Below are 22,379 nucleotides of genomic sequence, written 5' to 3' on the forward strand. Positions count from 1 at the left end.
GTTCGGTCTACCACTCCCGTTTTGTTGAACTTCGTTCGAAGTTCATCAATATGACCTTCATTTATACAGATGGCTCCAAGACCAATGACGGGGTCGGGTGTTCTTTTATTGTCGGGGCACAAAGTTTCAAATACCAGCTCCATGGCCATTGTTCGGTCTTCACAGCTGAGCTCTTTGCCCTCTACCAGGCTGTTCTTTACATCTGCCGCCACCGACATTCTGCTTATGTCATCTGCTCAGATTCCCTGAGCGCCATCCAGAGCCTCAGTGATCCGTATCCGGTTCACCCTTTCGTGCACCGGATCCAACACTCTCTTCAGCAGCTGGTGGACGTCGGTTCTCCAGTTAGCTTTATGTGGGTCCCTGGCCATGTCGGTATCCCTGGGAACGAAGCTGCAGATGCCGCGGCCAAGGCTGCGGTCCTCCAGCCTCGGACAGCTTCTTGTTGTGTCCCTTCATCAGATTGTAGCAGGGTTATTTGTCAGCGCATTTTATCGCTGTGGCATGCTGATTGGGCTGCACTTACAGACAACAAGCTTCGCGCCTTGAAACCTCTTCCCGCGGCTTAGACGTCATCCTCCCGCCCTTCTCGGCGGGAGGAGGTCGTTTTGGCCCGGTTACGCATTGGACACTGCCGGTTCAGCCATCGCCATCTGCTGACGGCTGCGCTGGCGCCGTTCTGCCCATGTGGGCAATTGCTGACGGTCCGCCACATTTTAATGTCCTGTCCGGATTTTAACGCACTGCGTCTAGATCTTAACCTGCCATGTACTTTAGATGCCATTTTAGCGGATGACCCACGAGCAGCTGCTCGTGTTCTTCGTTTTATCAATTTGACAAACCTCTCTAAGGACATTTGATGATGCTGTTTTTTAATCCTATGCCTGTCAGTCTGTCTTTTATCGTGTTTTCCCTTTTAGTTGTTGTTTTAAACTTGTGCCTCGCGGTGCATTCTTAACGTAGTCAGGGCGCTAATGACCATTGAAGTTGTGCGCCCTAAAACCACACACAAAAAAAAAAAAGTACATTACTTAATGGGCAACAATAGTAATAAATTTGAACAGAGCTTCGATACATATGTTATGTGTGACCTTATATTTCACTTTGTAGTCAAAACCATTCACTGATGCAGGGGAATAGCCTTAAGTCTCGCACTGTGCGTTATGGTGTTTTGGTTGTGGTGGATGGAAGTGGGCGATTGTGGGTGACAAAAATTGTAATGCTAACATAATTAAGACTTGGCACTGGCAATATACATTGTGTACTGTAATCTCTGCCTAACACATCTCAATATTATTTATAATTAGCACAGGAAAAAATAACAAAGGAAAAACTACTCATGAAAACTGTGAATTGGTTCCAATTCAACATTTAAAGGAGGAGTAATTAATATCTCTGCTTAATAATAAAGAATGTGAAAATGTATTGTAGCAAAATGTCCAAATGTAAAAGCAGTTTTTCGCGACCCTTTATAGTGTCAAAAAGACAAAAGATGGCTTGAAACTATGAAGTCGATCAAGAAAGAGAAGTACATTTAGCAGTGTTAAGACATAATTCTCATTGAAGACGTAGTAATTGAACAGTTGAGCAACATGAAAATATCAGGGAGACAGACCAGAGAAGAAAGCAATAATGTACAAAAACTGAAGAATGGGTAGATATCTATAAAAGCAATGAATGGAATAAAGAAGTAATAAACAATCTTTGCTTAGGAAATCGGGTCGCAGCACAAGAATTTAAGACATCTTCAAATGCTGGCTGCACAAGGAGGAAAGGATGTCACTGTCTTAAAAATGAGGCATTTCATTATGATCCAAAAATAAAATATAATGAACATCTAAGTATATTAATCAGGAGAATGGATAAACAGTATAAATATTGAAGGCAAAAAAAAAAATTAGAGGAGAAAAACCAAGAATATGACACTCAAATGGTAAAAGTATGTTGCCAGCACTAAAATTACCTCCACCTGAATTCTTTGAATGTATGAAAGGCGAAACACCGGTTGTAACGTGCGCGTGGGGCACGATACTCATTAAAGCCTGTACTATGGTAAGTTGACGGGCTTCACCTTATGAGAGAGGATTTTTGTATAGAAATTGACTGCGTGTACCTGAATGGAGGCAAATCAGACTTACACCCACTCTGTAATAACAATGATACGTCAAGCAAGTCCGAACTGCAACTACACGTCAGGACGGACAAGAAACAACACAGAAGATGCTACCAATTTGTTAATAATATGGTCGCCAGCCTAATTAGGCATTAACTGAGTTTCTTCCCTGTACAAGTTGATATACGTTCAAGCAAAACAACACGTAGTAACACAGCATAATATGGTAAATTTTAAAACCAGAAAATCTACTGAACGGATAATTTCACTTTCTGTACTAATATGGATAAACCATAAATACATAACATTACACTATAATGTTTACTACAAAACTTCGTACTGTCTATTGATCTGATTAAAATCGGGCATAGGTTACCCTAGAAATAGCACTTTCGAAACACACACATCATGTCAATTTTGATAAAGGTAAAACACTGATAAATTTTGGTTTCTATTTTGGCTTTGACCTTGCTGGTCAAATCAGTCTAGAACACTTCAGAATTCAAATGAATAAAAAAAAGGGGGGGGGGACCCTGAAACACTTATGATCACTGTATAAAAAAATTTGATTACTGAAAACATTGTGTGCTCGAAGTTTCCACTATGTGAGTTACTACTCTTTTTATCTTATTTCCTGCTCATTTAAATACCATTATATCTGTCTCGAAATAATTAAACTTCATTACCAAACCAATTTCAAAATTATCTTCCAACTTTGTCAGACCTTTGTTATTCGTCTATTAGTTCATTAACAACAAAGTTCTTTAAACATCATTCTAACATAGCTAGGTCTGCAGGTAATTATTATTAACATAAACTTTAATTCTTCGTTTCGGGACACTCGGATTGCACAACATTTGGAAAGGACCCTGGCTAGGTTAGTTGTGAGGATAATTAAATGATAGGACAGTTCTGGTAAAATTTAAGTTGTTATTGAACAGTATGGAACAAAAGTAACACTGGTCCACACGAATACAGTACTAAAAGTTTCAACCTGTTCGTATCGATGCGGCGGTTGGTAGGCGGCAACATGGCAAGGCACAGAGCACACATACAATCACAGCAATGGCTCTTGATGTACCGGCACTTTACTTCTTCTTAGCATCGCAATACTTTTCCATTTAGTGCCTATGGAATTTTGCCATGCTGTATAGGCGTCGGAACGCCATATCCGAGGCTCAATGAAACTACGTCTTCCGGGAGAGCCTCCTCGATCCAGAACGTGTTACTCAGACCCATGCCCAACTCCGACTACTACTGCTGAGCCAGTTATGCCGTGCAGCGCCCGTGTGTATTTTCCCGCGCTCGCCTGCCATACACCTTTTACCGCTCCCCTACAGACAGGGTATTCACCCGAGGTTTTGCATTCTACATATCCTAATACATTGCCTATGTATGGACCAGACGCACAATTACAATTTTAAACATGTTACAACAGTTTCGACATTTGTTACACTTCAATTCTATTGCAATATTGCTTGAAATTTGACATAAACATTAATATTCACATCGAAAATTGTTTACAGTTTCTTTAACATAATGGCATGAAACAAAAAAGAAATGAAATCAGAACATCGATTACACTAATTTGTCAAAAATCAGAAGAAAAAATTATATGTACAATAGTATAATGTCGTTGTTGTTACACGGTATCGAAGGAATTTTTGAAAAAAAAAAGTAAACCACTGTAACACATGCTTCCAAATGGCATCATTTGGAGCAACAACAATAACCAACACAGAAGGATTTAATCCGGTGTTCGGAATCCAAGGACAAGTGTATCATAAAACTGGGTAATTGTTACCATTTTCAAGTGAAACACTGAAGTTTTTACGAGTTTACTTTGTAGGAAACAAAGATGATGAAGCCGGTCAGTGCTCTTTCAACATCACTGGATTGTATAGAGATAAGATTCTGTATCTACAATGTTTCCTACGTAAAAATAATTAGCTGGTATGAATGTTTAAAAATCAAATATAAAAAAGTGTTGCAGATAGTAATTTGAGCTGATAAGAGAGCAAAAGCTGAATATGAAAAATGGTTCAATGCACTTCAGTCATATGAAGTGGCCATAGTAATTGTGTACAATGACAGAAAGCCAAAATCCCAGAATAGTAGATTATTATCGGATAGTTTATGATAAAAATGTAAGTTTTTGGGGAATGACTAATGGCATCTGCAGATCTTTGCAATGCCCACAGTGAAACTGTCAGGTAGGATGGTTCCAATATTATCCTGTTGCTCAATAAGGTAAAGCCTTACAAATTTGAAAGCTTTTTTGATTGCCTGTGAGCAGTCTTATCATATAAGAATGGTTCAGGAATGAGAATTGCAGGTATCAACATGAAAAAGTAGTAATTTGTAATATGAAATTGTCAGGATAGGTATTTCACAGCACAAAATGTACTCACAATGGACAGATGTTTTTATAATTGTAATCTGGATCTGAGTATACCAATGATGGAAAAATACCAATTTTATGTCAGGACACAAAGATCCACACCAACACCTGTCCTGACTATAACTCATTCTCCATTAACCTTTACTCAAAACTGAGGGATTATATATTTGAGAAATCCGCTAGGGGAGATGGACTCTTCAGAACCCTAAAATTCAGTTTCAGGTGGCTTCTTGGATAATATTGATCAGAGAGATTGGACATCCTGTGTTGCTCCTCTTAGTGACTGCAAAATGTGCTTAAAGATGCAAAATTGGGTCATTTGTTACTCAAGACTTATTTTCAATTATATCAGATCAAGTAGCTTGGTCTGCATATTCATTGTCTTACAGAAATCCAGTTGGGTCCTATCAGCTTTGCTGTACAAAATGCTTAACCTGTTTTACAGGTCCCCACTCACTTAATTTCTATATCATTTTTGCATGTGTGTGATAGTTTAAGGTAGACAGCGTGTTGCAATTTCTTTGTTTATGAAGCTCTTTCACGGGAGAAAATTTAGTATTTTGGCCTCATTTCATCCTCTTTCATTTTGGTGCCATTGTGGTCATCAAGCTTTATTTGACTGACTGATTTTTACTTAATAACAAACTTTTAACTTTTTTCACAATTGAGTTGGTAAGATCTTCTTTGAAATCTGTTGGACACTTTTGTCCATACTCTTATTTTGATTTTACTAGGTTTTTGTTTGCCAACATTGGTTTGGAATGGTTTGAATCTGCTATGCAGTTTTGTCTGCTGTTGTAGTATCATGCTGATATTGTTATTGAACCATGGTGTGTTTTCCCTATTACTCATTTATCTTCCATGGCACCAAATTTCTAGCACATTCAATAAGTCCGAATCTTCCTGTTGACCTAGAATCATGAAATTTGTAAAAAAGCAAGATTTCACAGTACAAGTAAAGAAAAAGTGTGAAAATTGTTAATTTGAAATTATCACCTGAAAGAATATTTTTTGTCATTTTTTGTGCGCCTGCCTGGCCGTCCATCTGTTAAGATGCCCTTTTTCTTGGGAACAGATAGGTGTACCAAATTCAGATTTACGTCACACATTAAGTTGTGTGGTCCCTTGGCAGTATAAAGCATTTAAGCTCCTAAGTCAATGCAGTCAAAAGATACAGCTATTTATGTCACATATTTTGATACTCGCAAAGTCACCAATCAAAATCTATTGATTAACTATAAATTTACATAATTAAGTTTGTATGGAACTGTCAGTGCACAGATTGTACTCCTGCCAGGCCAGTTTAATTACCTTTAAAAAAAAATGCTGCTAACATATATTATAATTTGTGGATTGCTGCCACTTTGTTTTTAGTGTGATTCATGCTTCTGTGTTTACTTATCTTATAAAAGATTAGTTCCTCTATATTTATCTCTGTAAAAAGTTGCAGAGATTAGTTTTTAGGATATTATTTTATTGGCAATGTTAAAACCACTATACATGTGCATTTATGCCTCAGCCCTGCCTACAACCCTCTCTTACTTATTACTGTTGTTGAATTGTGTTGTTGTATAGTTACCATTCAGACTAATAAGTAGGATAGAATAATTGGTATGCTGAAGGACAGGAAAAATACTAATTTTAGAGTTTGACAGACATTGTACAGAAATGTAGATTTGGGGTGAAAATGAGTGAGGAAGTATTCTGTATCTACTAAATTAAAAGGAATTGTTACTACCTGTACATGAGCTGTAAGAAAAATGTCCATGAATCAAATGTAAGTTGCCATACTTTCTGGCATAAGGTTAAAAGACAGGAAACTTAGAAAAAGTGTAGATAGGATTAACAACAGATGGTTTGAGAGAGATTGCCAACAAGTTATTTAGTTTAGTTTGTTGAGAATGGAGGAGGGGGAGAGACAGTCTCAGAGATGCTGTGAATTTATTTTGTTGGCATTGTACACTTTATCAAAAATTTGACATTTCAACCACCACATTAAATTTCAAGAGATTTTTAAGAGCAATTTCAATATTATTTGCTGTAGGCTACAAAATGTAAATGGTTTTTAATATAATATGCCCTGTTTAGTATTTTATTGTAATTATGTACAAAGGCAAATGTTGTGCCCATATATTTTAAACCTCCAATAAAGTAGAACGTAAGCAGCAACTCATGTTGTAGATATGTTTTGTAATAAAAATCTCAATTAGATTCCAGATGATTTACCATTTGAAGAACTATTAAAAAAGACAAGTGACCTATATCTACAGTACCCACCAGAAAGTATTGAAGCAGAAGTTTCTGAGAGGTCACGTAGAGAGTGAGTACAATTATTTGTTACATCTCTATAGAAGATTAAATTTCTAAGTCTCGTATTTAACCATTTCATTAACTGAGAGAATTTCGAGGATTAATTTGGCCATATGTCATATGAAGTACACTTCTCTTTCCATTCTGGGTTTAAATATATATATATTTAGGAACTTGTTGTATTGATAATGGCATAGAATATGTCAGGATGAGAGAAATTTGCATTGGTAACATACGAGGAACTGTAACATATGCGGCATGCTAAAGAACAAGCATAAATACTTTGTAACTTGTTGCTAGTGCGAATTGTACAATTACTATCAAATTAGGGAAATATTATTCAGAGGGAGAATACATTGCAGCATTGTCTTCCAATTATTTTGGAAAGCTATATTACTGTCCTCAGCATTTTATTCTCATTCTTATTGCAACATATCTTTTCTTGCATTTTTTGTGAACCCTTTGTGTCATTAAGAGATCGAACTGTGCAATCTCTTTATGGTGATGTTCTCATACTCCTATTAATAGTACAATATAAGGAGCAATTCAGCTAAGCTGTTCACCTCAAATACTATATTTGCTGTACCACATAAGTTATCATTATTCTGTTTTCATCCAAATGAACTTGAAAAAATCCTCAAGAAATAATGTATTTCACAGATATATTAATTACATAGATTCTGGTATCAACTTCACCTTTTCAAATTGAACTATAGTAATTTCCTCTGTTAGAATTGTAGGAGACAGATTTTATTATGATATGCTCTTCAAAGCCTGACTGGTAGTTTTGGAGAAATTACAATATTTAGAACTTAGGATTTATCTGTTTTGAACATAAAACAAACTGTGGTCTTACATGGAAGTTATTATTGTTACACAGAACTGCTGTGTCAGGCATTGGGTGCTAAGCCTGATACAGTTAAGAAGGTCTACTTACAAAAGTGGAATAGAAGAGAAAAGTTTAATTTAAAACTGATACTAATCACATATAACAATGAAAATAATCAATTATTGACAACATAATGTGATTGGATCGATAAAAAAAACTACTCACCAAGTGTCTGCTGGAGAACGCACACACAAAAAGATTTTACTTGTAGAAGCTTTCAGAGCCAGTGGCTCCTTCTTCCAGCAGAAGAGTTGAAGGAGAAGGAAGAACGGTGAAGGAAAAGGGGTGAAGTTTGGGAAAGTGACCCAGAATCCCGGGTCAGGAGGGACTTATCAGACATCATTAGTTAGATTCCTTCTCATCCTGTCTGGTAAGTCTGCCCTGAACCAGGGTTCTGGGTGACTTTTCTAAAGTGTATCCCTCTCCTAACCCTCCAGTCCTTTCCCTTCACCCCTCTTCCTTCCCCTTCAACTCTTTTGGTGGAAGGAGGAACTGTTGGCTCTGAAAGCTTGGTAAGTTAAACCTTTTTCTGTGTGTGTTCTCCTGCCACCACTTGGTGAGTAGACTTTTTTTATCTATCAAATTACATTATACAAACAATGGAAAATCCAGGATGGAATGTAACAATATTGTGAAAAGATAGTGACTACTCACCATATAGCAGAGTTGCTGAATCGCAGGTAGGCACAACAAAAGACTATCACAAAAGCTTTCAGCCAACAAGGCCCTTGTGAAAAATACACACACACACACGACTCTGTGGTCTTGCGTGCACGCGTGTGTGCGCACACCACTGTTTGGTGAGTAGATTTTTTTATCTATCAAATTACATGAACAAACAGTGGAAAATCCAGGATGGAATGTAACAAAGGTCTTGTTGGCCAAAAACTTATTTTGTGACAGTCTTTTTTTTTCGTGCCTATCTGCGACTCGATATTTCCACTATATGGTTAGTAACAACTATCCTTTTCATAATATTGATAGAATTACATGATACTAATCACAGTTTGTCACATGAGGTTGCAACAGAGACTTGAGGTATACACATTATTAAGCAATATATGTGTGTCGTAAGTTTAATCTGCCTCTCATGACCTCATCATAGTCCCTAATTTTCCTTCCTTTATGAGTTTGTCAAGATAAACATTTACATTGAAGAATAACACAAGCAACAGCAATCAACAGAAAACTATGAAAGAATGTGGTTGTAAACATTACCTTAAAACTCCGTTTATGTTCCTCATGTGCTAGAAGCGCCCACTGTCTACTGCAATGTGTGTTTGAAAGTGATGGTGCAGGGACAGCAAGATAGATTGAAGAAATTCCTTTTAGATATCATTGCTGTGACTGTGTAATGTTTTAAATCCTCTTGAATACTCAGAACTTGTACATAGACTTCATCTTTGAGTTTATCCCAGAGCAAAAAAGTACAATGGTGTCAAATTGGGTGGACATCCAGGCCAACTGGTAACATCTTCACATCCAGTCTGACCAGTAAAGAGCTGGTTGAACACTTTCCTGCAGGTACCACCACATACATGTATGAATTTCAAATGGTATCTGCTCAATGAGAGTCAGTAGAAATTGAGTAATGAATTGTGCGTATCTTTTACTTGTTAAAGTTTCTTCAGTGGAGTAATGAGCAGCCACATGGTCTCCAGTAATCCTGCACACTCTGCTGCCTCTGATATTCAAATTGCCTCAGCCATTGTGGCCCAGTAACGCGTATTTCTTACTATTTGTACTCTAGCTCATCAAAGGATTTCCTCCAAAACCTAATAAAGTTTTCATTCTATTTTGTGTGTGCCTGTTGACTAAACACTTCTGCTCTCCAGTGGGCGTGATTTCCTATACTCTTAAATTATTTACACTCAGCATTCCATGATCTGTAATGGTACCTTCGGTAGCAAAGAGAATTCTTTGAAGAAAGAACCTGTTGTCTCAATGTCACATGAGAACTGAGTGACAAAACCCAATGTGTCTTCTGCAGTCTCACTGTTTAATCTGTTGATGAAGTGACACGTGAAACAGATGGAAGCTGTTTGCATGCAGTGTGAACAACATTGGGCTAACTTATTCCAGAGGCACACAAAATTTCTCAGGGGCTAACACATGGATTATCAACAGCAGTTAGTAAACCATCTACTACTACATGTGCTCTACTCATTGCAGGCGTGTTCCTTACCCTCTACATAGTATTCTGCTGTCCTTCCAATAACAATGTTTTGCACATAAGCTGAATTATCATTCTTGTTGGATATTGTCTGTCATGATACCTTTGTACATACAGCTCTTTGCATTTCTTCTGCATTCTCTGTAATGAAGTGTCTTATCCAGCTTCTTGTGGTTTGTGAAAGAATTTTTTTTTTTTTTTTTTTCAAACTAACCAGCACATGACTCTTTTAATGACACCGACAGAATGAAAAATCAATTTCTTCTGTACCCCTGTTATACTGGTATCACAATGGTGCAGCATTGTGTTTCCTCATCATCCTATGTGACTTATTTCCTTATTTAAGACCATAATCAGTTTCATGTTCATAACAGATACAGCCTAAGATCTAAATATTGTAATTACTCTGAAACTACTAATTGCATTTTGAAGAGTGAAATTCCATTGAATTTCTCTCTTTTAGAACTAAGATACTAGCAGCAGAAATTACTATAGTTCCATGTGAAAAAGTAAAATTGATATCAACATCTCTGCAATTTGTAGAAGTATTAAGAGACTATACATCATTTAATGAGGGCTTTGTAAAAATTCATATGTATGAAAACAGAATTAAAATATAGTAACAATTCTGGAAATATTTGAGGCAAACTGTTTAGCCGAATCACTGTTTATATTAACTGATTAGTTGGTCTGAGGGATACAATGAGTTATAGTCTCCAGCACAACTATTCTTCGTGAAGTTATTTTTGCAAGTAGGTGCTTAATTACATCTTTAAATATGTAAGGTGGCTGTGTGTAGTGTCCCTAAATACTCATGTAAAGGTTACAGTTTCCACAAGTACAAATTTGTGGCAGCTTCTTGCCCATGGGTTTACAAATTATCTCTTAAGGCCAAATAATAATAATAAATGATTAACAGCATTTGGTAGCAAGAGGCAATGGAAATCACTACATTATAGCAACTAAATTCTGCCCACAACATGTGTAGATATTTCATGAAAGAGCTTTCATAGAAAGGGGAAGTAAGTTTTATGATTTAAAATGCCTCTATGTGAGTAATGGCCTGGGAAGGAATGAATAAGTCTAGTGGGTGGAATTATTAAAAGTTCAATGTTTGTGGAGAAAATAGGAAAATTGAAGAGAGGCAGTAATAGGAAGTTAATGTTAGTAGAGATTAGTGAAGTGAAATGATGATAGTGTAATCAGTGAGAGTTATGCTCAGGAAGATGGATAGCAATGAGAATTTCTACAAACAACTCAATGACTGGGTTGAAAACTCAAACCAATGCCAGCCACAGTTGTAAAGATTGACACATCAGTGTCACCAAACACACTCAAGTAATAGATGGATGATGATAAAGAAAGGAGAATATTGACTTTATTTGATTACTGCAGGGAGGCAGAAAACAACTGTGGTCTTAGCCCACTGTTGCTCACACCAAAACTAAGTTTATTGTCCAGTTTTGTTCCACAGGGACACGATTTCTTCAGGATGTAAAGAAACCAATATTCTGAGTCTTTCACCATACAACATTTTGCATTGGAAAGTTAGGTGTGGTACAGTTTCGTACTCCTTACCACATAGTCTATACTTAGGGGCTTCTTTCTCTGTACTAATTGTGTGTAGGTGTTTATTAAAGGCCCAGTGGCTATTCATAGATATTAAAAGTTTGATGTGTCTTCTGTTCAAGTCATGGATTACAGAACTTCTCTTGAAACATGGCTATGGCATCATTAGTTTGCCAGATTTTTATTTTTGGATCATAGTCCAATATTCTACGTGCTGCCTCCTGATACAGCTAAGTAGTTTTTATTTTACTGTTGCTTTAGTGATGATTAGGACAGGTTCTGGTCCAATAAACAGAGTAGTCGCACCTGTCCTGGCTAGTCTATTAGCTTGTTCATTGCCCTGAGTGACCAGGGTCCCACAGCAGATTGCTTTCCCACAGTCTCACAAGCACTTCATGACATTCTGCAACAATCTTTGATCTGGTTGCAGGTTCTGATAGAGATTTCAGAGCTGCTTGGTTGTCTTAACAAATGTAAATGCTATGGTCCTTACAGCAAATATGCAATTTGCTAGCTGGTATTTCCATCAGGAATACTGTGGCCAGCTTTCCTAGAAAGATTGCTCTCTTTAGTGTAGGTTGTCCCAGCCCCAGTGCCTTGGAATGAAAACAACTCCACTGGCCTTCAAGCATGAGAAATGAGTCCATTCGATAGGCTGATACTAAACATACTAAACGCGCTACATAGGAATCTAATTAAACCCTTCCCTGCTTTTTGTAGTAAAGCTGGAAAAATTGTCTGGGTCTTGTGACCTGAATTGTCAAAAAATTCCCACCACCCAGTGTATCTTTTGATATCAATACATTCTCTGGCAGATTTCCAGTTCTCCATTTGATCACCTGTTTAGCCCTGCCTGTCAGGGACTGACCCCTTGTGTTATATGCCAGAGAGCATTGAGGGAAGTGAACCTTGAGAAGTATATCCAGTGTTTCATTTGCTTTTCTTGTGTATCCATCATCATCCTTGCTTAGAGTACCTCCTGGATTAGTCTGTGTACCCCGAGTAGCTGTACTGTAAAATTCCTCACATAATATCTGTCAGGATGATAACTTCGCCTGCTTGATCACACGGTTGTGTTTTACAGGACTGTCCCAGTATTTTGCCCATTGTCCTTTCTTGTATGGTTGAACAGTCTTATTACCTACTTCCTTTGCAATTCCAGATTTTTGTTCCACCAAGGTACATTTCTGTTTGTGCACTTTTGGTGATCAGGCAGTTTTCTAAATATGAGGCCGTAATGGCATATTTCACTGCAGTAGTGTAAGTGTGTTTCCCAGTTTCTTGTGTCGGCTTTTTCTGGGTCTGTTTATCCACAGAAATGGGAGTAGTAGACTCCTCCATTATTCTCTTGTTCTTTGTCTTTGAGGTAGGAATGTAATTACCCCCTTGACTCTGAGACAGTCACTTTTTTGGAGGTCTTATGTTCAAGACCTTTTCGTTCCCTTCATTCATGTTTAGGAAGCCCTTCTTTATCTTCCTTTTCCTTTTGTTCTTTGAGAAGTTTTCTCTTCTGAGCTCCAGACAAGGATTTGATCTTGACCTGGCCCAACTTCTCAGTAACACTTTCCACTTCTTGGACTGGTGTGTCACCTGATCCAATGATAGAAACAGTTTCTATTGATTCCAGCCCTATTGCTTGGTTGTATGATCTCATAGGTCCCTCAGTTTTTGTTTTGTTATGTGTTCTCCATTTTGCTCACACGAGAATTGGGAATTTATTTGGTCAACACCACAGAACCCTATGTGGAGCAAGGCTGATTACTGGGGGATTTCACCTGGCACCTTGAGGCTCGATTAATGCTACATCTTCCCATGTATCACACACCCTTTGACAAGGATCACATCACACCTTGAGTTGGATATCACGGGAGTTGCGGAAGGACTGTGGGAGTGGATGTGGGAGAGATGGGGTATTGTGGGACACTCTTTGGCTGGTTCATCCACTGAGGCCTTTCCAGCATGGGTGATGGTTTAGATGAAGCAAAGCTCTCAGCTTTTCTAGAACATATAAGCGTCTCCACCCACAGAGTCAGTACTTTGACAATGCGGGTTCCCCTAGAGAGGAAACAAGAAGAATACAAGAAACTGTCAAATGCTTGAAAAACTAATTTTTTATGGAGTTTGGTACACTGTGGTAGAGGTAAGAAAAGAATGCTGAATGATGGCGAATAAAGGCTAGATGAAATACATTAATTCTACAATATGGTGGAAATAGTTATTTCAAACATGCCATTCCAAAATCACAAGTGTTTTTTCCATGTAAAGACCAGACACTGCTGCAGTATACTAAAAAGACCATATCATGGTTACATAAAGATTAAAGAACCATACAGTAGGTGACAAAGCATAGGCGTACTTGAGTATATATGTGGATTCAGATAAAAGCCTGTTGGTAATGAAAATAAGACCATGATAGTACTGACATGTTCCAGTTGGTGTTTTAATACTAATTTCTGGAGGCGAGAGTTGTCCAAAGGACTGGCATTAAAACACATCAGTAACAGTTGATGAGATGCACTTAGAATTACTAAAACTGCTGAGAAGTGCAGGGACTAGGTGCTTATCTAGGTATCACTTATTTATAAAAAGGGATTTTCCATCAAATTTACAGAACAATATTGTCGCAACATTAGTTTATAACACAGTGGATGGAGATGATTTTGGTTTCCGTAGTTTAAGGTACTAGTGAAACAATTTTGATCTTGCACCTTCTGACATTTTTGGACCAACGGAATAAAGAGGGAATGTGCTGTTAGAAATCATGAGAAGCATGAGGATTGAATACAGACAACAATCAATAATCTAGAGAACTTGATGTGTTTAAGAAGAAATGAATAAAAAAAAATATTTCAGAAAAGGGATAAAAGTGCAGGGACAGAATGTGGCAGTGTTAATCAACACACATCAGCCCAAAAAAACACGGAAGACATAGAACTGTTGAATGGAACTTTGATGGAACATGGACTGAGGATAAACAAGGGAAATGTGAAAGTGATGAACACACATAAAAAGGATATCGACTTAGTCACTATCAAAACTGGGTACTTTGAAAATACAGGAAGTAATGAAACTGTGCTGCACAGGAAGCAGTGTAACACCAGGTGGCTGAAACATAAGAGCATCAGAAGCAGATTGTCACAGGTGAAGAAAGATTTCTTCAGTGAAAATAGTCTACTTTTATAAACATTTGTGTTGTTACTTGAATAAGTCAAATTGGCTATCTGTAATTGATTACATTTATTGGTTTCAGAAAATAGCTTTACTAGTCAATACCACAGTTAATTATTTTTATTGATTACTAACTTCAGCTAGAGCTTTTAGCCACCTTCAGATATGGAATTAAACAGAAAAATGCAGATAAGGAAAAATGGTATAGTACAAACTGCCAGTAGAATAGTTTCACACAGGATATTCCCCGATATTCCCTGTCAAACCCCCTTTTCCCCCTCCTGTGTACAATAGCCAACCCGTTGGACACATTATCATAAATTTTGTGAAAGCTGCATTGCTCGATCCTACTATATAGCTAGATGAAACATAAAAGTAAAATTGCATAAAAATATATTTACATGATGTAGTAGTATTAGGATGCACTGCGCCATCACTTCAGGAGAAAAGTTGAAACTACATAATGCTTACCCAAGACTAAGATTGTCGCATCTACTGTCTAGTAACATTATATTAAATAATCTCACATCTGCAGAATGAAATCACAATCAACGTACTATGTTACTGTAGAGACATAGCATCAGAAACAACACATAATTTTCACTCAGTTGTTTGAGGGTGTCGTATGTTCTACATCTACATCTACATCTACATTGATACTCCGCAAGCCACCCAACGGTGTGTGGCGGAGGGCACTTTACGTGCCACTGTCATTACCTCCCTTTCCTGTTCCAGTCGCGTATGGTTCGCGGGAAGAACGACTGTCTGAAAGCCTCCGTGCGCGCTCTAATCTCTCTAATTTTACATTCGTGATCTCCTCGGGAGGTATAAGTAGGGGGAAGCAATATATTCGATACCTCATCCAGAAACGCACCCTCTCGAAACCTGGACAGCAAGCTACACCGCGATGCAGAGCGCCTCTCTTGCAGAGTCTGCCACTTGAGTTTATTAAACATCTCCGTAACGCTATCACGGTTACCAAATAACCCGGTGACGAAACGCGCCGCTCTTCTTTGGATCTTTTCTATCTCCTCCGTCAACCCGACCTGGTACGGATCCCACACTGATGAGCAATACTCAAGTATAGGTCGAACGAGTGTTTTGTAAGCCACCTCCTTTGTTGATGGACTACATTTTCTAAGCACTCTCCCAATGAATCTCAACCTGGTACCCGCCTTACCAACAATTAATTTTATATGATCATTCCACTTCAAATCGTTCCGTACGCATACTCCCAGATATTTTACAGAAGTAACTGCTACCAGTGTTTGTTCCGCTATCATATAATCATACAATAAAGGATCCTTCTTTCTATGTATTCGCAATACATTACATTTGTCTATGTTAAGGGTCAGTTGCCACTCCCTGCACCAAGTGCCTATCCGCTGCAGATCTTCCTGTATTTCGCTACAATTTTCTAATGCAGCAACTTCTCTGTATACCACAGCATCATCCGCGAAAAGCCGCATGGAACTTCCGACACTATCTACTAAGTCATTTATATATATTGTGAAAAGCAATGGTCCCATAACACTCCCCTGTGGCACGCCAGAGGTTACTTTAACGTCTGTAGACGTCTCTCCATTGATAACAACATGCTGTGTTCTGTTTGCTAAAAACTCTTCAATCCAGCCACACAGCTGGTCTGATATTCCGTAGGCTCTTACTTTGTTTATCAGGCGACAGTGCGGAACTGTATCGAACGCCTTCCGGAAGTCAAGAAAAATAGCATCTACCTGGGAGCCTGTATCTAATATTTTCTGGGTCTCATGAACAAATAAGGCGAGTTGGGTCTCACACGATCGCTGTTTCCGGAATCCATGTTGATTCCTACATAGTAGATTCTGGGTTTCCAGAAATGACATGATACGCGAGCAAAAAACATGTTCTAAAATTCTACAAGAGATCGACGTAAGAGATATAGGTCTATAGTTTTGCGCATCTGCTCGACGACCCTTCTTGAAGACTGGGACTATCTGTGCTCTTTTCCAATCATTTGGAACCCTCCGTTCCTCTAGAGACTTGCGGTACACGGCTGTTAGAAGGGGGGCAAGTTCTTTCGCGTACTCTGTGTAGAATCGAATTGGTATCCCGTCAGGTCCAGTGGACTTTCCTCTATTGAGTGATTCCAGTTGCTTTTCTATTCCTTGGACACTTATTTCGATGTCAGCCATTTTTTCGTTTGTGCGAGGATTTAGAGAAGGAACTGCAGTGCGGTCTTCCTCTGTGAAACAGCTTTGGAAAAAGGTGTTTAGTATTTCAGCCACTTACTGATTTAACGTAAGACCAGAACTTCCTAGGATTTTCTGTCAAGTCGGTACATAGAATTTTACTTTCGAATTCAATGAACGCTTCACGCATAGCCCTCCTTACGCTAACTTTGACATCGTTTAGCTTCTGTTTGTCTGAGAGGTTTTGGCTGCGTTTAAACTTGGAGTGGAGCTCTCTTTGCTTTCGCAGTAGTTTCCTAACTTTGTTGTTGTACCACGGTGGGTTTTTCCCGTCCCTCACAGTTTTACTCGGCACGTACCTGTCTAAAACGCATTTTACGATTGCCTTGAACTTTTTCCATAAACACTCAACATTGTCAGTGTCGGAACAGAAATTTTCGTTTTGATCTGTTAGGTAGTCTGAAATCTGCCTTCTATTACTCTTGCTAAACAGATAAACCTTCCTCCCTTTTTTTTATATTCCTATTAACTTCCATATTCAGGGATGCTGCAACGGCCTTATGATCACTGATTCCCTGTTCTGTACATACAGAGTCGAAAAGTTCGGGTCTGTTTGTTATCAGTAGGTCCAAGATGTTATCTCCACGAGTCGGTTCTCTGTTTAATTGCTCGAGGTAATTTTCGGATAGTGCACTCAGTATAATGTCACTCGATGCTCTGTCCCTACCACCCATCCTAAACATCTGAGTGTCCCAGTCTATATCTGGTAAATTGAAATCTCCACCTAAGACTATAACATGCTGAGAAAATTTATGTGAAATGTATTCCAAATTTTCTCTCAGTTGTTCTGCCACTAATGCTGCTGAGTTGGGAGGTCGGTAAAAGGAGCCAATTATTAACCTAGTTCGGTTGTTTAGTGTAACCTCCACCCATAATAATTCACAGGAACTATCCACTTCTACTTCACTACAGGATAAACTACTACTAACAGCGATGAACACTCCACCACCGGTTGCATGCAATCTATCCTTTCTAAACACCGTCTGTACCTTTGTAAAAATTTCGGCAGAATTTATCTCTGGCTTAAGCCAGCTTTCTGTACCTATAACGATTTCAGCTTCGGTGCTTTCTATCAGCGCTTGAAGTTCCGGTACTTTACCAACGCAGCTTCGACAGTTGACAATTACAATACCGATTGCTGCTTGGTCCCCGCATGTCCTGACTTTGCCCCACACCCGTTGAGGCTGTTGCCCTTTCTGTACTTGCCCAAGGCCATCTAACCTAAAAAACCGCCCAGCCCACGCCACACAACCCCTGCTACCCGTGTAGCCACTTGTTGCGTGTAGTGGACTCCTGACCTATCCAGCGGAACCCGAAACCCCACCACCCTATAGCGCAAGTCGAGGAATCTGCAGCCCACACGGTCGCAGAACCGTCTCAGCCTCTGATTCAGACCCTCCACTCGGCTCTGTACCAAAGGTCCGCAGTCAGTCCTGTCGACGATGCTGCAGATGGTGAGCTCTGCTTTCATCCCGCTAGCGAGACTGGCAGTCTTCACCGAATCAGATAGCCGCCGGAAGCCAGAGAGGATTTCCTCCGATCCATAGCGACACACATCATTGGTGCCGACATGAGCGACCACCTGCAGATGGGTGCACCCTGTACCCTCCATGGCATCCGGAAGGACCCTTTCCACATCTGGAATGACTCCCCCCGGTATGCACACGGAGTGCACATTGGTTTTCTTCCCCTCTCTTGCTGCCATTTCCCTAAGGGGCCCCATTACGCGCCTGACGTTGGAGCTCCCATCTACCAGTAAGCCCACCCTCTGCGACTGCCCGGATCTTGCAGACTGAGGGGCAACCTCTGGAACAGGACAAGCAGCCATGTCAGGCTGAAGATCAGTATCAGCCTGAGACAGAGCCTGAAACCGGTTCGTCAGACAAACTGGAGAGGCTTTCCGTTCAGCCCTCCGGAATGTCTTTCGCCCCCTGCCACACCTTGAAACGACCTCCCACTCTACCACAGGTGAGGGATCAGCCTCAATGCGGGCAGTATCCCGGGCAACCACAGTCTTAGTCCGATCAGGGGATGCGTGGGACGAGCTGGCCGTCCCCGACAAACCCCCATCCAGACCCCCACAGTGATGCCCATTGGCAACAGCCTCAAGCTGTGTGACCGAAGCCAACACTGCCTGAAGCTGGGAGCGAAGGGATGCCAACTCAGCCTGCATCCGAACACATGTTACCCATAAGACGTAGCATCAGTAAACAGTAAGGAAAATGTTTAGGTGATACACCATTTATTAAATATGAATAAATTGTATAAGGTTTACAAGAACTGTATCTACAAAATGTTTATCATTGGACACTGCTGCTAAGAATGTTGATGTAAAACCCATGACACACTTCCAAACTGTGTGAGGCATCTTATTACTATGGAACAAGTTGTTACAGAGTTCATATTAATTTTACTCTTTTATATGATTCTGTATTTTTTTATACCTGAATAGTTTTAGTTACTTACATATTGTTACATAGATAATACAAATGTTGTTACAGGTATTTTGAAATATATTTATATGCCACTGACAGCAATGGGTTTTAATTATACAAATTTTCCATATTCTTTCTTGTTATTGAAATAATTTTTATTGTAATTGCTATAGATAGTAAATTGTTCAGTAGTTTTTCACTTCAGTGAATATTCTACCAGTAGAGCCATCTTGCAAAATGTTGCTTTCTTGCAAACCCTGACACATATCATCATGTAGTATTGTCCCTGCCACGAGGCAGGCATCATTTTTTACCAATGCTACATTTCATGTGTAACTCATTCTATAAACTGGATATAATAGAGGGAAACATTCCACTATAAACTGTGTTGTTCATACTTCACTTGTGGAATCTATGTAGTACAAGACTTGCACAAGCAATAAGACATCCTCATATAACTGAATGAAAATAATGTATTGTTTTCTGATGCAACATAACATATTGTGTTAGTTGTAATTTCACTGTGCACATGTGGAGATTATTTGCTATAATGTTGTTATGCAGTGGATGCAATGATTTCTTAGTCTTGAGTAAGTAGTAAGTTTCAGTTTTGTTTTTGTTATGACAACACACTGCGTCATAATAGTTGCTCATGAAGTAAATATGTATTTTTAGGTGTCTTTACATTAATGTTGGATTGAGCTACGCAGCTTGCATAAAATTTATGATGGCAGGTCCTAGATGAGTGATGGTATACAAGGGAGGGGGCGAATGCTGTAGTATATACATGATTATGCTGTAGAACTATTGTATTAGCAGTTCGTGTCAGACCATTTTTCCTTACGTGCAATTTTCTGTGGAATTACAGATCTGAACAATTTTAGCCAAAACTAGTAATCAATAAAAATGACAAATTGCGATCCACACCAATAAAGGATTTTTTCTGATTACAGTAAATGCATTAATATTTACATAGAACTGAGCAAAAATTTCTAAGGCATTGTGTCTAAAGCACAGCACAGCATTGTGTGAAAGTGAAAAAAATGAGTTGTAGGAAAATTACAGAAAAGAACTGGAAGCATTTGAAATATGATGATATTGGAAAATGATAAAAGTTAGAGTGAAGAGGTATAATTAGAAAAAAAAGGAACCAATTGAATTATTGTGACACACACTCATCGTGGTTTGGCTGTATGTCAGTAGGTATTTTGCCGATGATGATGATGATGATGATGATGATGTCACTGTAAAGAATCCACTGCATGCAGTGTTCTCGTGTTGTCCATATTGCTTGTATTGAATGTCTGAAGTAAAAACATCTCCACCTTATTCTTTACTTATTATTATTATTATTATTATTATTATATCTTTCCTTTCTCAGACGTTATGTGTGGTTAAAAATGGAAAGTGATGCGGACCTTGATCAAGCGTGACTTGCTTTTAACTGTACGGTATATGTTACATTGCATTTAGGAACTTTTGGGTAATTGAACAAGTATCAATAATTACAGATTTCTGTAGTTGTATATATAAGTTTGGATGTAGCTGTATTGCTTTGATGTACTGGTGGATATTGTGTGGTATGACTCCTGTAGTTGATAGTATAATTGGTATGATGTCAACTTTATCCTGATGCCACGTCTTTGACTTCCTCAGCCAGTTGGATGTATTTTTCAATTTTTTTCTCCTGTTTTCTTCTGTATATTTGTTGTATTTGGTATGGATATTTCGATTAGTTGTTAGTTTCTTCTTTTTATTGGTGAGTATGCTGTCAGGTTTGTTATGTGGTGGTGTTTTATCTGTTATAATGGTTCTGTTCCAGTATAATTTGTATTCATCATTCTCCAGTACATTTTGTGGTGCATACTTGTATGTGGGAACATGTTGTTTTATAAGTTTATGTTGTAAGGCAAGCTGTTGATGTATTATTTTTGCTACATTGTCATGTCTTCTGGGGTATTCTGTATTTGCTAGTATTGTACATCCACTTGTGATGTGATCTACTGTTTCTATTTGTTGTTTGCAAAGTCTGCATTTATCTGTTGTGGTATTGGGATCTTTAATAATATGCTTGCTGTAATATCTGGTGTTTATTGTTTGATCCTGTATTGCAATCACGAATCCTTCAGTCTCACTGTATATATTGCCTTTTGTTAGCCATGTGTTTGATGCGTCTTGATCGATGTGTGGCTGTGTTAGATGATACGGGTGCTTGCCATGTAGTGTTTTCTTTTTCCAATTTACTTTCTTCGTATCTGTTGATGTTATGTGATCTAAAGGGTTGTAGAAGTGGTTATGAAATTGCAATGGTGTAGGCGATGTATTTATATGAGTGATTGCTTTGTGTATTTTGCTAGTTTCTGCTTGTTCTAGAAAGAATTTTCTTAAATTGTCTACCTGTCCATAATGTAGGTTTTTTATGTCGATAAATCCCCTTCCTCCTTCCTTTCTGCTTGATGTGAATCTTTCTGTTGCTGAATGAAAGAGATGTATTCTATATTTGTGGCATTGTGATCGTGTAAGTGTATTGAGTGCTTCTAGGTCTGTGTTACTCCATTTCACTACTCCAAATGAGTTGGTCAATATTGGTATAGCAGAAGTATTTGTAGCTTTTGTCTTGTTTCTTGCTGTCAATTCTGTTTTCAATATTTTTGTTAGTCTTTGTCTATATTTTTCTTTCAGTTCTTCTTTAATATTTGTATTATCTATTCCTATTTTTTGTCTGTATCCTAGATATTTATAGGCATCTGTTTTTTCCATCGCTTCTTTGCAGTCGCTGTGGTTATCCAATATGTAATCTTCTTGTTTAGTGTGTTTTCCCTTGACTATGCTATTTTTCTTACAATTGTCTGTTCCAAAAGCCATTTTTATATCGTTGCTGAATACTTCTGTTATCTTTAGTAATTGGTTGAGTTGTTGATTTGTTGCTGCCAGTAGTTTTAGATCGTCCATGTATAGCAAATGTGTGATTTTGTGTGGGTATGTTCCAGTAATATTGTATCCATAATTTGTATTATTTAGCATGTTGGATAGTGGGTTCAGAGCAAGGCAGAAGCAGAAAGGACTTAATGAGTTTCCTTGGTATATTCC

General features: G+C 38.5%; 1 protein-coding gene across 1 annotated transcript in view; it reads left to right on the forward strand.

Moving 5' to 3' along the window:
• Positions 1–22,379, forward strand: part of LOC126458443 (TBC1 domain family member 20) — a 121,655-nt gene that overhangs the window by 90,323 nt on the left and 8,953 nt on the right. Inside the window, exon 7 of the mRNA XM_050095505.1 lies at positions 6,725–6,834. Within this exon, the coding sequence (XP_049951462.1) occupies positions 6,725–6,834 (110 nt within the window). The remainder of the gene's footprint in view (positions 1–6,724; positions 6,835–22,379) is intronic.

This window comes from Schistocerca serialis, chromosome 2 (genome assembly GCF_023864345.2).
Source record: "Schistocerca serialis cubense isolate TAMUIC-IGC-003099 chromosome 2, iqSchSeri2.2, whole genome shotgun sequence".
NCBI classification, from domain to species: Eukaryota; Metazoa; Arthropoda; class Insecta; order Orthoptera; family Acrididae; genus Schistocerca; species Schistocerca serialis.